At 38.7% G+C, this 16,660-nt stretch overlaps 1 protein-coding gene across 1 annotated transcript in view; it reads right to left on the bottom strand.

The window, feature by feature from the left end:
• Positions 1–5,123: 5,123 nt before the first annotated feature.
• The window catches only part of LIN9 (lin-9 DREAM MuvB core complex component), a 73,843-nt gene continuing 62,306 nt past the window's right edge, over positions 5,124–16,660 (bottom strand). Inside the window, exons 14-17 of the mRNA XM_014528247.1 lie at positions 14,074–14,199; positions 7,315–7,494; positions 7,065–7,162; positions 5,124–6,478 (exon numbers count right to left, since the gene is read on the bottom strand). Of these exons, the coding sequence (XP_014383733.1) occupies positions 6,373–6,478; positions 7,065–7,162; positions 7,315–7,494; positions 14,074–14,199 (510 nt within the window). The 3' untranslated portion in view covers positions 5,124–6,372. The remainder of the gene's footprint in view (positions 6,479–7,064; positions 7,163–7,314; positions 7,495–14,073; positions 14,200–16,660) is intronic.

Raw genomic sequence — 16,660 nt, 5'->3', positions numbered from 1 at the left:
TTTCCACCTGTACATTTTGTACATTTCCAAGTCTGCACGTTCCGTTCGGTCTCCGTCCCTGCTGACTCCTTGCCAGTCCAGTTCTTACTTTTTTAAAAAAATATATTTAATTGATTTTTTTACAGAGAGGAAGGGAGAGGGATAGAGAGTTAGAAACATAGATCAGCTGCCTCCTGCACACCCCCTACTGGGGATGTGACCGCAACCAAGGTACATGCCCTTGACCGGAATCGAACCTGGGACCCTTGAGTCCGCAGGCAGCCGCTCTATCCACTGAGCCAAACCGGTTAGGGCTCAGTGTCTTCTTCACAGAACGCCTGCTGGACTCCGGTTCCCTTTCTGCTTGACAATTGCCCTCCTCTCTGCTTCCTCCAAGGTTTATGCCTTAAACCCCGCCCACCTACTTCCGTCCTCATCCTGACTTACTGCTCCTTATCCGGCCCAGCCTCTCCACCTCAGTGTAGCGCCCAGGACTGTGTCCAGGTTATTCCGAGAGCTCCCTGTGTCTCGGTTCTCAACTTCTAAAAAACTACTCTCTTCAGCTGAGGTGGGTCAATTGCAAAATGGGAGGACACTTTTGGACTACGGAACTAAAATACAGAGTTTTGTGCGTGGTTTATTTATTTATTTTTAAAAATATGTTTTATTGATTTCTTTTTTTCAGAGAGGAAAGGAGAGGGATAGAGAGCTAGAAACATCGATCAGCTGCCTCCTGCACACCTCCCACTGGGGATGTGCCTGCAACCAAGGTACATGCCCTTGACCGGAATCGAACCTGGGACCTTTCAGTCCACAGGCCAACGCTCCATCCACTGAGCCAAACCGGTTAGGGCTGTGTGTGGTTTTTAAAATTGTTAAGACAAGCCGAGGCCGGTTTGGCTCAGTGGATGGAGCGTCGGCCTGTGGACTGGGGGGTCCCGGGTTCGATTCCAGTCAAGGGCATGTGCCTTGGTTGAGGGCGCATCCCCAGTGGGAGATGTGCAGAAGGCAGCTGATCAATGTTTCTCTCTCATCGATGTTTCTGGCTCTCTATCTCTCTCCCCTCCTCTCTGTGGAGAATCGATGAAATATATTAAAAAAAAGGAAAATAAAATAAAATTGTTAAGACAACAAGTGTCAAATACTTTACAATTTGACAAACAGATCTCTGATTTTAAAAACTCAATGTACAGTTTTTAAAAAAGTAAAGCTAAAAGTTGTTTAGAAAAAGCAAATTAATGCAAAATGGATAAGATTTAAACATTCTCAGAATCAAATTAAAATAACTAAAAAAAAGTTAATTGACAACTCACATACCCAAAAGATAATAAAACCAAGTGTAAAAGTAAAAAAAAAAAAAAAATTTACTCTCTCTAGAAATTGCTACCCAATTATAAAAACCTCCCGTTCCCTCCCAGATGACTGCCACCCATAACCCACAGCGCAGTCACGCAGATCTTAGGGTCACCCATCCACAAGTTACGGCGCCGTCTCAAAGACACTCCCTTCAGTTTTTGGAACCAAACAAATACCTCTTTGGAAACCCTGGAGACCCCCTTCTTTCTGGAGTCTGAAACTTCCTGTAATCCGATTTTGTCCTGTTACTTCAATCACTTCAATAGTCATTACCTTTAGCACTTGTTACTGCGTGTCTATGCAACCTACTGGATTATTAAATGTCTTCCACAAATGTTTCATTGTCCTTCTATTGAAATGCATTCTGGCCTGTAGACAGGGTTTTGTTTCCAGTTGATCCGTATATATCATGTGACCATGGAAAGCATTTCTCAAAGAAAAACGTCTCTGCAATTGTAGTTGAAGCAGGAATCTCGTATCCGCAGGCCGCTGCGCCGAGAAATTCAACCTGGTTAAACACATACCTTTGGTTTGTTCAAAGTTTAATCACATGAGTTTTTGGTTTCAGGAGATTTCTCTTTCCCAATTTATATATTAAGAATGTATGTAAATTACTGTTTCTAAGTTAGCCTGAGATTAATTACTGTTTTAATATTTTGAGGGTTTTCAAACTCTTGAGGGCCAAAGGAAACTGTATGAGGGAACCAGAGATGAGGTTTCTTTGTAAACGGCGCTTTGGAGAAAGCTAGAGAGAAGCCAGGGCCAGGGCCATGATTGATGGTTATCGGAAGAGTCTGAGCTATGTGCCATGTCCCAGAGGTTTACAGGCCAGCTCCCTAATGTTCACAGAGGTGTTATCCAAATGGCTTGCACTCTCCAGAGTACCAGACCCACTACTATGAGCAACAAGGAGATAGTTCAGGCTCTAGTAGCAGACTCGAGTTCTGAACCTAGAAACTATCTAAAACCACAAATGAGATGATCACATTAGCGATTATCATTGTAAGTGCCAGACAGTGTGCTCAGGGCCCATGGTGGGGTAGTCAGGGCTGAGAGCTCCCTTCACAGTGACTGGTAGGCTTGTGACATGGCCAAATGAGATACATTCACTGAAAGACAACACTTTAAACTTACAGTCCACCAAGGGTCACATTTAAAAGTAGACCTTGTCACAGACCGGTGCAGCCACTTAAACTTACAGTCCACCAAGGGTCACATTTAAAAGTAAACCTTGTCACAGACTGGTGCAGCCACTTGTGGAGAACAGAATGGAGTTTCCTCAAAAACTAAAAATGGAACTCCCATTTCACCCAGTGATCCCACTTCTAGGAATATATCCCAAGAAACCAGAAATACCAGGAATACTATGCTGCTGTAAAAAAGAAGGAATTCTTACCATTTGCAACAGCATGGATGGAACTGGAGAGCATTATGCTAAGTGAAATAAGCCAGTCAGAGAAAGATAAGTATCACATGATCACACTCATTTGTGGATTATAATGAACAACATAAACTGATGAACAAAAATAGATCTAGAGACAGAGAAGCATGGATCAGACTGTCAAACCTCAGAGGGAAGGTAGGGGAGGGTGAGGGTAAGAGGAGAGATCAACCAAAGGATTTGTATGCATGCATATAGGCCTAACCAATGGACACAGACAACAGGGGGGTGAGGACATGAGTGGGGAGGTGGGGGGCAATGGAGAGATAAGGACACATATGTAATACCTTAATCAATAAAGAAAAAATAAAAAAGTAAACCTTGTAATTAGCTTATTAATTGTATTATTGTATTTATATTGTTATGTTCTTTTCCCCAAACAACTGAAAGAATTTTGTTACACTTTTAATTTTTAAAAATTGTGGGATCTTCTAGTCTGCACCTCTTTCAAACTCTTAAGAGATCCTATCTGTTAAATGTGTCACAGGCATTATACGTTTAGTTCTCACAATTGCCAAATAAGGTAGGGACTATTATTTTAAAGATCAAAAAACTTAAGTCGGTCACAACCACAGAGCTAATAAAGGACAGCCGGGACTCAAACCTAAGACTAACTCAGTCCACATTAATACACTATCATACAATGCCTCCTATACTGGCCTGGCCTTTTAAATCCAGACTAGTGTTAACATCGTAGGTTTAAAGGGAACCCCCTAATCAGGATTTCTGTATCTGATGACTGTCTCATCTTTCAAAGCCATCATCATGAAAACCCATACTTTTATTCCAGTGGCACTAATGTTGCTTAGAGCTCTTTTGAAACTCTTACTTGTTCATTCATTCCACAAGTATTTGGTGCCTATGAACCGATGCTTCACTAGGGCCTGGAAATAAGTGATGAGAAAACCAGAAACAGTCCTTCCCCTCATTGAGCAAAGAAGGCAGCATGGACTCAAAAGAAATATCAAATTGCAAATGTGCTGGGAGCAAAGGTCCATGAAGACCTGAGGGTGTGCTGCAGTCGAGGGAAGCTTCTGAGAAGGTGATGCTGAAGGTAAGCCGTGCAGGCTGAGGAGTGACCCAGGTGGAGGATCGGTAACAGACGGCACAGCCTGCGCTGCCCCTCGGAGCAAGGGGTAGGATTGACAGGTGGGGAGGCGGGCCGGCCAGGCATGGCTTTGTAGGTCTCGTAAGAATTCTGCATTTGTCCTGAGCCCTAGGCCTTTAGATGGGACAACATGACCACTTCTGCATGTTACACACATCACTTCATGATGCTGCATCTGAGGAGGGCTGCGTGAGCACTGACCTGTGCCGGGCTAGTGATGACAGCGGGCCGAGCATTGTAATGATAATGAAGACGGAGAACGGTGCATGAATTTGAGAAAAAATAGGTCATAGGCAAATCTCTTGGTAGATTCTGAATGGTAGCAAGTGAATCTGATTTTTAAACTAACAAAGTAATTAAGAACCAAATCTATCTAACACATGACATGCTTGCTTATTCACTCAACCTGGCTTTGCTGGCTTTCCTTAGAGCTCCAGAAAGGCGTTAGGTGGCAGCATCATTCAAAGTAACACTCAACTGACCCAAATGACTGCTTTGGATTACATTGATTTCTTCTTCCCTAAACAGAAATAAAATTCAAATATATTCTTAGCACCATTCCTGCCGTCAACACAGGATGGCACTGACAGACATTGACAGCACTTACCTATGTGCAGAATGAGGTATACTGTACGTGTGACGAGTAAGCCTTAAGAAATGTAAGATGTGAAATGTATGCCTGCCTGTTGTGGCTCATTGTTTAACCTTCGACCCAGGAACCAAGAGGTCGCCAGTTTGATTCCTGGTCAGGTTTTGGGCTCGATCTCCAGTGTGGGGCATGCAGGAGGCAGCCAATCAATGATTCTCTCTTATCATTGTTTTTTCTCTCTCTCCCTCTCCCTTCCTCTCTAAAATCAATAGAAATAATTTTTTAATGTAGAAAATACTTACCTAATGCTAGGCAGAATACATTAAAACTGACCTTTCACTAGGTCTATAGTAAGCCACGTAACTTACTTGCTTGGTGTTTTCCTGTGATTTACTCAGGGATGGACAAAACTCCTCAAAATATTGGATGGTTTTGTTATTCAGAATGAGTAATTAATCTGTACTGTTTCCCCTAAAAATAAAGTTTAATAGAAATTGTAATTCCTTAAAACTTCTTAAACAGAAGGAATACTTATCAACTTATATTAATGAAAATGTAGACAATATTAATTTTCATAGATCAATTTATTTAGAATTACAAATATTAAGAATAAAAGATTTATGCTTTTCTTAATTAACATAACAGTTGAGCTAAATATAAACTCTGCACTAAAGTTCTGCAGTGGCACAGAATATGGAAGCATTTTTAAACTATACAAAAATTTAAAATGGAAAATAATCTCGTTTGTTTTTTTATACATTAACATATAAAAAGCCTCATTTTATGAGACATTTAAAAGAATTAAAGCCACTTCTACAGCTATATCTTAAACTCCAAATCTGAAAACAATTTATTATATTTTGACTTTATAATATTCTATATTAAAACAAAGAGAATTCCAAATACACTTTTTACAAGATTAATATTTTAGGCAGGGTTTTCTTTAAAAAAACAAAACCACAACCAAATACAAACCTTTTCTCTGTATTTCACAGCACAGGTTATTATGTTTTCCTTATAAAATCTTTTTACTTTATAAATGGTATATTGTTGGATTTTAACCAATAATTTGGTCTAAAAGTTGTGCAAATAAACAAAAAATATGAAAATAGTGTGTTATCAGTCTTTTCTTTTTTAATAAATCTCATAACAATAGCACTTTTTGCCCTGAACTGACGGGGAAAGACATGCCAAATCCACTTGCTGAGATTCAGCATTTTGCAAGTAATGGTTTTTTTCCTGCTCCTTCATTTTCTTTCAACAGACAAACAACAAAGGTTTCTTTTATAAATTATGATAAATTAAAATATTTATTATTATAAAATGATCTACAGAACCATGTCACATGGCAAGTATATACTATATATACTAGTACAGTCTGTATTCCCATCTATATTCCAGTGCCTTCCTTCACTCTAGGGCTTCCCATAGCTCATGATGTCCTTTGAAGACTGAGATGGTGAGAGACTGAATGAACCAGAGTCGCCGTTTTCCAGACGCAGTTTCCACACTGCCACACATGTGCACAAAAGACCGTTGCTCCAAGTTCTCCACTACAGCTGTCTGCACGTGTAGGGTTGAATTCATGCACATTAAAAAATGGCCAATGTATTCCTCCATGAAATTATGTTCAGACATTTTCAGTTTAAAAACGACTTGCTAATTAACATATGTAATACAAGCAATGCTACTGCAGCTGAATAATAAAAGAAAAATAAATATACTGATGGTCAGCAATGCTGGCATAAGAAGCAGTACAGTATATCAAAATGCCTTATTTGCAGATGTAAATTTCCCTTGTTTTCCAGCAGTCAGGTTATTTGGTCTTGGAAGCCTATATAAAGGGAAAGAACTTCTCGAAAACCATGTCCTATCAGTAGGAATAATTAAATCTTCTACTCAGTCTCTGTTGGTGTTATTTTCTGCAAAGGCATGTAAGTTTCCCATCTGGCTTAGGCCGCTCTGAATATGTGCAACGTGGATTTCTACATTATTCTGAAAGCAACTAAAGAAAGAAAAAATATAGTTAACTGCTTTATTTCACAAAATTAAAAACAATTTTTTAAAAAGGAAAATAGCTAAGAATATTAGGAGATAGCTAAGATAAGGATTCCACCCTTCAAGTAGCCCTAATTCTGTCAGAACTAACTGAAGGAGGATACTCGAAAGCAGCAAGGAGCCAAGGAGTGATGGGAAGAGGATACTCTACCTCTATGCGGAGCCTCCATGCTAAACCAAAACCGAGCCGGGCAGGCGTGGCTCAGTGGTTAAGCGTGGACCTATGAACCAGGTGGTTACTGTCCAATTCCCCTCTCCCACCCTCTCAGAAATCAATAAAAATATATATTTTTAAAAAACAACTAAATATTATGTTTTCTGATTCCTTTATATAAAAATTCCATGTGAAAAAAAAATTCCATGTGAAGTTTCTATTCTATCAATAGACTGGATATAACTGAAAAGCTCTTTTACAATTTATTTAAAGGACACAAATTATGTAAGTACTTCACAAATATGCATAATTCTTAAAACTAGTACTGGAAATCACTGAATTTAATATAAAAATGATTAGGGTACATCTAATGAATTACCTGATATTAGAAACATCTATTGTACTCTTGATATCATTCAATGAATCTGTAAGTGATTTGAATTCAAAGGAATTCAGGTCTCCTCCTTCTGCTAGACACTAAAAGGAAAAAACATTTCAAAATTTAATTTATAGTTCAACTACAGACAAAAAAAATACCGATATAATCTATATATTACAATTTTTTAGCAACAAATTAGCATAGTCCGTTTAGGTGTCGATATTAAGAAAACATTTTCTCCAAAATTTACCTTAATTTGTAATAAAATAGCTGTAAGCCTGGAGATGAGGTCTGTCAGGTTTTTATTTTCAACACAGGGCTGCCCTGCTGAGGAATTCGCATGCCGAACGATTTCCTGTGCCTCCTCCTCACACCTCCGTCTCATGTCTGTAGGCTGGTCTGCAGGCTGCAGCCCCTGGTCTGGAGCAAGCTGGACATGAGATTGACACGTAAGATGGACTTTCATGAAGCCATGTCATTTGTGTGCTTGTGCCGTTTTCAGATTTGGATTTTTACAAAACTAGCATTTATAACAAAAATTATGTGCACTCTTACCTTAGAAGTCTTTTTCTCCTATAACAGTTTTCTAAAGAAAATGAAACAAGCCCTAGCGGGTTTGGCTCAATGGATAGAGCGCCGGACTGTGGACTGAGGGGTCCCAGGTTTGATTCCAGCCAAAGGCACATGCCCGGGTTGGGGGCTCGATCCCCAGTGGGGGGCATGCAGGAGGCAGCCGAGCAATGATTCTCTCTCATCATTGATGTTTCTATCTCTCTCTGTCCCTCTCCCTTCCTCTCTAAAATCAATAATATATATATATATTCTTAAAAATGAAACAAAAATTCTAGATAACCTTTTACCCAGATTCACTGTTTATGGCTTATTGCATTTGACTTAACATTTGATCTGTTTGTGTATATATAATTCTTTTCCCTTATACTTTTTATCCCTAAATACTCATTATTTCCTAAGTACAAGAATATTGTCTTTCATAAGAATAGTGCAGTTGCCCTAGCCAGTTTGGCTCAGTGGATAGAGCATCCGCCTGAGGACTGAAGGGTCCTGGGTTCGATTCCGGCCAAGGGCACATGCTCGGGTTGCAGGCTCAATCCCCAGTGAGGGCCGCCATGCAGAAGGCAACCAATCAATGATTCCCTCTCATCATTGATGTTTCTCTCTCTCTCTTCCTCACCCTTCCTCTCTGGAATCAATAAAAAATGTTTTTTAAAAAAGAATAGTCCAGTTATCACACTCAGGGAATTTAACATTGATTTAATTCCATTTTCTGATAGTCCACATTCAGATTTCTTAATTGACTCAAGGATGTCTTAACATGGCTGTTTCCCCCGAATGCATTTGGTTATCATGTCCCTTTAATTCCTTTACTTCATGACCTTCTATTTCCATAGTATTTCATGACCTTGATGTTTGCATAGTATTTCATGACCTTGATGTTTGCATAGTATTTCATGACCTTGATGTTTGCATAGTATTTCATGACCTTGATGTTTGCATAGTATTTCATGACCTTGATGTTTGCATAGTATTTCATGACCTTGATGTTTGCATAGTATTTCATGACCTTGATGTTTGCATAGTATTTCATGACCTTGATGTTTGCATAGTATTTCATGACCTTGATGTTTGCATAGTATTTCATGACCTTGATGTTTCCATAGTATTTCATGACCTTGATGTTTCCATAGTATTTCATGACCTTGATGTTTTTGAAGAGGACCCGCCAATTACTTTGTATAACATCCCTCAATGTGGTTTGTCTGTTTCCTCCTGACTACACAGAGGTTATGCAGTTTGGGCAGGAACCACAGCGTGATGCTGACTTCTCTGTGGATCATGACCAGGAGGCATCTAGTCCCATCACTGTGGTGTTATCTTTGATCACTTGCTTAAGGCAGTTAAGTGTCTGCAGATTCCCCAACGTAAAGGATCTGCCCCTTAGTCATGAATAAGTATTTGAGAAGAGAGATTGTGAGGCTTTGTAAAGATTATGTTCCTCATCAAACTTTTACCCACTAGTCTTAGCATCTATTGATGATTCTCATCTTTACCAAATATTACTATGAGAGTTGACAAATGGTATCTTTCTCATTCTTATCATTCCTTCCACGTTTATTATTGATATTTTACTATTAAGAGTTTTTCCTTAAGAAATAAGTAATATTAGTGGACTCATGGATCTTATTTTATTCAATGGGTTATAACTTCTTACTATAATTACTTATGCTGAAGCTCAAATTGTCCCAGATTTGGCAAGTGGGGGTCCTGTTGAGCTGGTCCCTTCTGATACGTCCCCATAATTCTGGGGCACATTTTACTTCCCTAGCACAGTAAGACGGTCCAGGCTCATCTTCTACACTCTCTGCCCCAGCTCTGGGATCTGTCTCCTTTCCAAGGAGCGCTGCTTCCTTTGTGGGAGAGCAGTGTTTAGACACTGAGATGTGGATGCTGGGTATGCTTAGTGCGCTCAGGCTGTGGGTGTCCTGGCTCTAGGTTCTCTCAGCACACATCCACACGTACTTATACCCACGTTATAAACATAAAATGAACCAGGAATTCATACGACTCTTCCTAGTCTAGTCGCATACCGAAGGGTTCGCTCTGGTCTCCCCTTCTCGGTAAGTCCTTTCTCCAACAGGGCGAGGCTTGGCTCCCATTATCCTCATATACTCACTTAACCATTTGCTTAGTCCTAGGACCGTGTCTCAGCATTGCTAACCCTTCACCACCATGAGAGAAACCCTATCAACTCGAGCTCAGTGTTGGTTTAACGTTTGGTTGACAAGATACTATGGTAAAGTCATGTGGATGCGGCTCTGCCCTTCAGGGTGCTCGTGCTGCTCCTCTGAACCAGTTAGGCTCCTTTGTTCGCATCCCACTTTACAGTTTACCTGTATTTGCTGAGGAAACAAACGCGGACAGAAATGTCACTCCTCCTCTCTCCTCTGTCCCCACTCGGCTCCCAGATGGGTTTCCGGTTTATCCTTCCTGGGTGTTTTGGAAAAACTAAGCAGAGGCAAGTCTATTTTACTTCTGTGGATTCCTGCTTCCCCAAAGGTGACCTACATGTTTCGTGCCTTACTTTTTTCACTTACTATACCCTGGACACTCCATCAGCAAATAGAGAGCGTCTGGGTTCGTTCTCGCAGCAGCAGAGCACTCCACTGTGCGGCTGCACCGTATTATTTAGCCAATCCCCTGGGTGTGGGATTTTAGGTTTTATCTAATATTTTGCAATTACCAATATGCTCCAGTGAGTAGCCTAGTCCTCTAACACTTTCTAAAAAAAATTTTAATTGAAGTATATACATCACTACATAAAAGTTCACAAATCATAAAGTATATGGACTAATGAATTTTCACAAATCAAACATGCCTGAGAAATCAGCATCTAGATTAAAAAATAGAACATTACTTCAGAGGCCCTCTAACGCCAACTTCCAGTGTAATGCTCTGAGGGTAACCACCATCCTGACTTCTAGCATCATAGACTAGCTTTTGAGCTTTACATACTGGTAAATGGAATCATGCATTATATATATTCTTTTGTGTCTGATTTTATCTGTTCAACATTATATTTGTGAGTTCATCCATGTGTTGCATGTAGTTGCGTTCATTCATTCTCATTGCTGAGAATATTCCATTGGATAATTTTATGACAGTTTATTAATTTATTCTACTATTAATGGGTATTTGGGTGATTGCTAATTTTTGGCTATAATGAACAGTGATGCTATGAACATTCTAGTGTATAACTTTTGGTAAATATCTGTTCACATATATATTAAGTATTGGTATGTACTTAGGAGTACAATTTCTTAGTCATAAGTGTTCTCTCTGACGTGTTCTTATATTAAAATCAATATTATACTTCCACAAAAGTACTCTGAAAATTGAGTAATTTTACTTCATTAGAAAATGAGACTATCACAAAGGGCCTTGTGTACGTATGAAATTATACAGAAAGACTGATGGGCAACCCACTTCTGCATGTATCATCAGCTTTGTTATGGCATCTTTTTGTTGTTGTTGTTGTTAATCCTCACCTGAGTATATTTTTTTCCATTAATTTTTAGAGAGAGTGGAAGAAAGGGAAGGAGGGGGACAGAGAAAGAAACATTGATGTGCAAGAGACACATCGATTGGTTGCTTCCTGTAAACGCCCTGACCAGGACCTGGGATCGAACCTGCAACCACATTCATATATATAATTTAAAAAAATATATATTTATTGATTTCAGAGAGGAAGAAAGAGGAGAGAGAGATAGAAGCATCAATGATGAGAAAGAATCATTGATTGGCTGCCTCCTGCACTGGGTATCAAGCCCACAACTCGAGCATGCAGCCTTCACTGGACTTGAACCTGGGACCTTTCAGTCCAACACTCTACCCACTGAGCTAAACCAGCTAGGGCCATATATATAATTTTGTGTGCATGATAATGGCAATTCACAAATAACCCTATGACCTATGTGCTTGAGTTCAACAATCCACAGTTGTAATGTAAAGTTTAAAGGAGGAAGAAATAAAATTGTATACACGGCATGACCATAACTTAGTGATAACAAGCATATACTAGTATATATAAAAACTAAGGGGAAACAAACCAAAATATAGTCTTTGGGACAGCAGAATTAAGTTATTATATTTCTCCCTGACCAGGTAACTCAGGTGGCTGGAGCATCATCCTGATGTGCCAAGGTTGTGGGTTCGATCCCCAATCAGGGCACATGCAGGAATCAACCAATGAATGCATGAATAGGTGGGACAACAAATCTCTCTCTTCCCCCACACCCCGTCCTCTTTCTCTCTAAAATCAATCAATAAAATTTTTTTTAAAAGAGTAATTATTTTTCTAAAATCTTTTGAGACCTATATCAGTTGTAATCCAAACGAACAAAATCAATAAAATTGATAGCTCACTGGATATAAAAGCACTGTTCGACACTGATACTGTAAGGAATAAAAATATATATGAAATATGGTTCTGTTAAAGGATTTTATAAAGATATTGGCTTAGTTTGGATTTTCTAAAGTGTGTAACAGTATTAAGCTTCAAATGAAAGTATAGAGGGCACAGATCCTCAAGGAAAATTCATGCAAATTACCTACCTCATAGCAGTACTGCTGAACTTTATGCAAAACTTTGTTTAGGTCCTTGTTCAGCTGTTCAAGCTCTAGAACGATTGTTGCATATCTCCGCTGAAATTCAATGCCAATGGGCATGGAATATGATTTCTGAGAAGAAGAAAATCAGATTTTCATAAGGATTTTTTTAAGCAGTGCAATTTCAATGATCTAGTAAGAGATCTGATCTATCCAGTACAAACTAAAGGTTATTAGAATTGTCAATACTCAATGCCATACTTCTTGTGTGTCATAACAACACTATGTACTGTTACTTGGAAGACTGTCTTTATTCTTAGAAGCATCATGATGTTTGCTATTTACTTTTTTAAAAAGGAAATATTATACAGACAAACCAAATGAAGCAAAATTGCTGATTCTATATAATGTTCCTTATATTAGTGTTTCAACTTTTTTCTAAGTTTGTGATTTTTCAAAATAAAAAGTTGGTAAAAAATTGTACGTACTCATTTAAAGTGTTTTAGTTATTTAAACTTAGTTGATTCTCCATCTGGAATCAATTCAATATAGCATCATGGTTAAGCATGGATGCTAGTTAGAGTATATATGTTCAAATCCCAAGTCAGTCACCTACTAGCTGTGTGACCTTAGCAAATTCCTTAATCTTTCTGTGCTCTGTCTCCTCATCTGCAAAACAGGGATAATAAGACTATATACTAGATGGGATTAGGGCAAAGATAAAATGAAATAATACATGCCCCCCATATAGAAAAAGCTCAATAAAGCCCGGCAGGCGTAGCTCAGTGGTTGAACCAGGAGGTCACCATTGGATAACCAGTCAGAGCACACGCCCAGGTTGCGGGCTCAATCCCAGTGTGGGGCATACAGGAGGCAGCCGATCAATGATTCTCTCTACTCATTGATGTTTCTAGGTCTCTCTCCCACTCCCTCTTTGAAATCAATAAATACATATTTAAGAGGGGGAAAAAGAAAATGGTCAATAAATGTGAAATATATATTTATTGATTTCAGAGAGGAAGAAAGAGGAGAGAGAGATAGAAGCATCAATGATGAGAAAGAATCATTGATTGGCTGCCTCCTGCACTGGGTATCAAGCCCACAACTCGAGCATGCAGCCTTCACTGGACTTGAACCTGGGACCTTTCAGTCCAACACTCTACCCACTGAGCTAAACCAGCTAGGGCCATATATATAATTTTGTGTGCATGATAATGGCAATTCACAAATAACCCTATGACCTATGTGCTTGAGTTCAACAATCCACAGTTGTAATGTAAAGTTTAAAGGAGGAAGAAATAAAATTGTATACACGGCATGACCATAACTTAGTGATAACAAGCATATACTAGTATATATAAAAACTAAGGGGAAACAAACCAAAATATAGTCTTTGGGACAGCAGAATTAAGTTATTATATTTCTCCCTGACCAGGTAACTCAGGTGGCTGGAGCATCATCCTGATGTGCCAAGGTTGTGGGTTCGATCCCCAATCAGGGCACATGCAGGAATCAACCAATGAATGCATGAATAGGTGGGACAACAAATCTCTCTCTTCCCCCACACCCCGTCCTCTTTCTCTCTAAAATCAATCAATAAAATTTTTTTTAAAAGAGTAATTATTTTTCTAAAATCTTTTGAGACCTATATCAGTTGTAATCCAAACGAACAAAATCAATAAAATTGATAGCTCACTGGATATAAAAGCACTGTTCGACACTGATACTGTAAGGAATAAAAATATATATGAAATATGGTTCTGTTAAAGGATTTTATAAAGATATTGGCTTAGTTTGGATTTTCTAAAGTGTGTAACAGTATTAAGCTTCAAATGAAAGTATAGAGGGCACAGATCCTCAAGGAAAATTCATGCAAATTACCTACCTCATAGCAGTACTGCTGAACTTTATGCAAAACTTTGTTTAGGTCCTTGTTCAGCTGTTCAAGCTCTAGAACGATTGTTGCATATCTCCGCTGAAATTCAATGCCAATGGGCATGGAATATGATTTCTGAGAAGAAGAAAATCAGATTTTCATAAGGATTTTTTTAAGCAGTGCAATTTCAATGATCTAGTAAGAGATCTGACCTATCCAGTACAAACTAAAGGTTATTAGAATTGTCAATACTCAATGCCATACTTCTTGTGTGTCATAACAACACTATGTACTGTTACTTGGAAGACTGTCTTTATTCTTAGAAGCATCATGATGTTTGCTATTTACTTTTTTAAAAAGGAAATATTATACAGACAAACCAAATGAAGCAAAATTGCTGATTCTATATAATGTTCCTTATATTAGTGTTTCAACTTTTTTCTAAGTTTGTGATTTTTCAAAATAAAAAGTTGGTAAAAAATTGTACGTACTCATTTAAAGTGTTTTAGTTATTTAAACTTAGTTGATTCTCCATCTGGAATCAATTCAATATAGCATCATGGTTAAGCATGGATGCTAGTTAGAGTATATATGTTCAAATCCCAAGTCAGTCACCTACTAGCTGTGTGACCTTAGCAAATTCCTTAATCTTTCTGTGCTCTGTCTCCTCATCTGCAAAACAGGGATAATAAGACTATATACTAGATGGGATTAGGGCAAAGATAAAATGAAATAATACATGCCCCCCATATAGAAAAAGCTCAATAAAGCCCGGCAGGCGTAGCTCAGTGGTTGAACCAGGAGGTCACCATTGGATAACCAGTCAGAGCACACGCCCAGGTTGCGGGCTCAATCCCAGTGTGGGGCATACAGGAGGCAGCCGATCAATGATTCTCTCTACTCATTGATGTTTCTAGGTCTCTCTCCCACTCCCTCTTTGAAATCAATAAATACATATTTAAGAGGGGGAAAAAGAAAATGGTCAATAAATGTGAATTGTTACCATCACTGCCATCATTCCATATTTGCTTCCCATTAGTAAGTGTAAATGGACTTTGATTTCATTTCCTTTTCTCTCTTTACAGTACCGCCAACAAATCACACTCTCCATTCCATTCCAGCTACAAATGCTGCAATGAAATGCCTCCAGTGGAGCCAAATTTAACCCCATTTCTTTTTTCGGAAGATTTCCAAGAAACCAGATCAACTGCACCATCTAGGGCAGTGGTTCCCAAACTTATTTGGCCTACCGCCCCCTTTCCAGAAAAAATATTACTCAGTGCCCCCTGGAAATTAATTTTTTTTAAATTTTAATAGCAATTAAACAGAAAGATATATGTATTAATGTTTCTACCTTTTTCGTAAAATATAGTAAAGAAAGGTGTAAATTAGAAACATTGAAGTTTGAAATTATGAAACTATTTATTGAACTCAGAATAGAAAGGTAATATAAAAAAAGTTAAAACAAATGCACCTGTGGCCATCACCGCCCCCCCTGGATCGCTGCAGCGCCCACCAGGGGGCGGTAGCGCCCACTTTGGGAATCACTGATCTAGGAAGTATGGCTAAGGAGCAAGTACAGTATACCTAGACTGTATAGGGATAAACTACTCACACGAACACCATCACAACATTACAATTATTCGAGCTAACAGAAACCTCATGCAGCCTGTCATTTTACAGATGAGAAAACTGAGGCCAAGTTAAATGTCTTACTTAATAAGCACACAACATTAAAATGTTTTAATGACTTAATGGTGTCGATGAAGAGGCTAACATTACTAATTAGAGCTGACTAAAGTGCCAGGCACTCTGGTACTGGCACAAGAACAGACAAATAGACCAATGGAACCAAACAGAGAGCCCAGAAACCGACCCAAGCCATTATGCTCAATTAATATTTGACAAAGGAGGCAAGAGCATACAATGGAGTCAAGACAGTCTCTTCAATAAATGATGCTGGGAAATTTGGTCAGATACACGCAAAAAAATGAAACTAGATCACCAACTTACACCATACACGAAAACAAACTCAAAATTTCTAAAGGACTTAAATGTAAGATGGGAAACCACAAAAATCCTACAAGACTCCATAGGCAGCAAAATAGCAGACATATGTCGTAGCAATATCTTTACCAACACAGCTCCTAGGGCAATGGAGACTAAGGAGAAAATAAACAAATGGGACTACATCAAAATAAAAAGCTACTGCACAGCAAAAGAAACCATCAACAAAACAACAAGAAAGCCCACTGCACATTTTCCAACGTTATATTTGATAAGGGTTAAATCTCCAAAATTAACAGAGAACTCATACAACTTAAAAGGAAGATTAAACAATCCAATCAAAAAATGGGCAAAGGACCTAAATAGACACTTTTAGAAAGAGGACATACAGAAGGCCGAGAGACATGAAAACATGCTCAAAGTCACTAATCATCCGAGAGATGCAAATGAAAACAACAATGAGGTACCACCTCACACCTGTCAGAATGACTATCATCAACAAATCAACAAATGACAAGTGCTGGAGAGGATGTGGAGAAAAAGGAACCCTCGTGCACTGCTGGTGGGAATGCAGACTGGTGCAGCCACT

This window comes from Myotis brandtii, unplaced genomic scaffold (genome assembly GCF_000412655.1).
Source record: "Myotis brandtii unplaced genomic scaffold, ASM41265v1 scaffold627, whole genome shotgun sequence".
Taxonomy (NCBI): domain Eukaryota; kingdom Metazoa; phylum Chordata; class Mammalia; order Chiroptera; family Vespertilionidae; genus Myotis; species Myotis brandtii.
The sequence above is the reverse complement of the archived record's forward strand: the minus strand, read 5'-3'. Positions and strand labels throughout refer to the sequence as shown.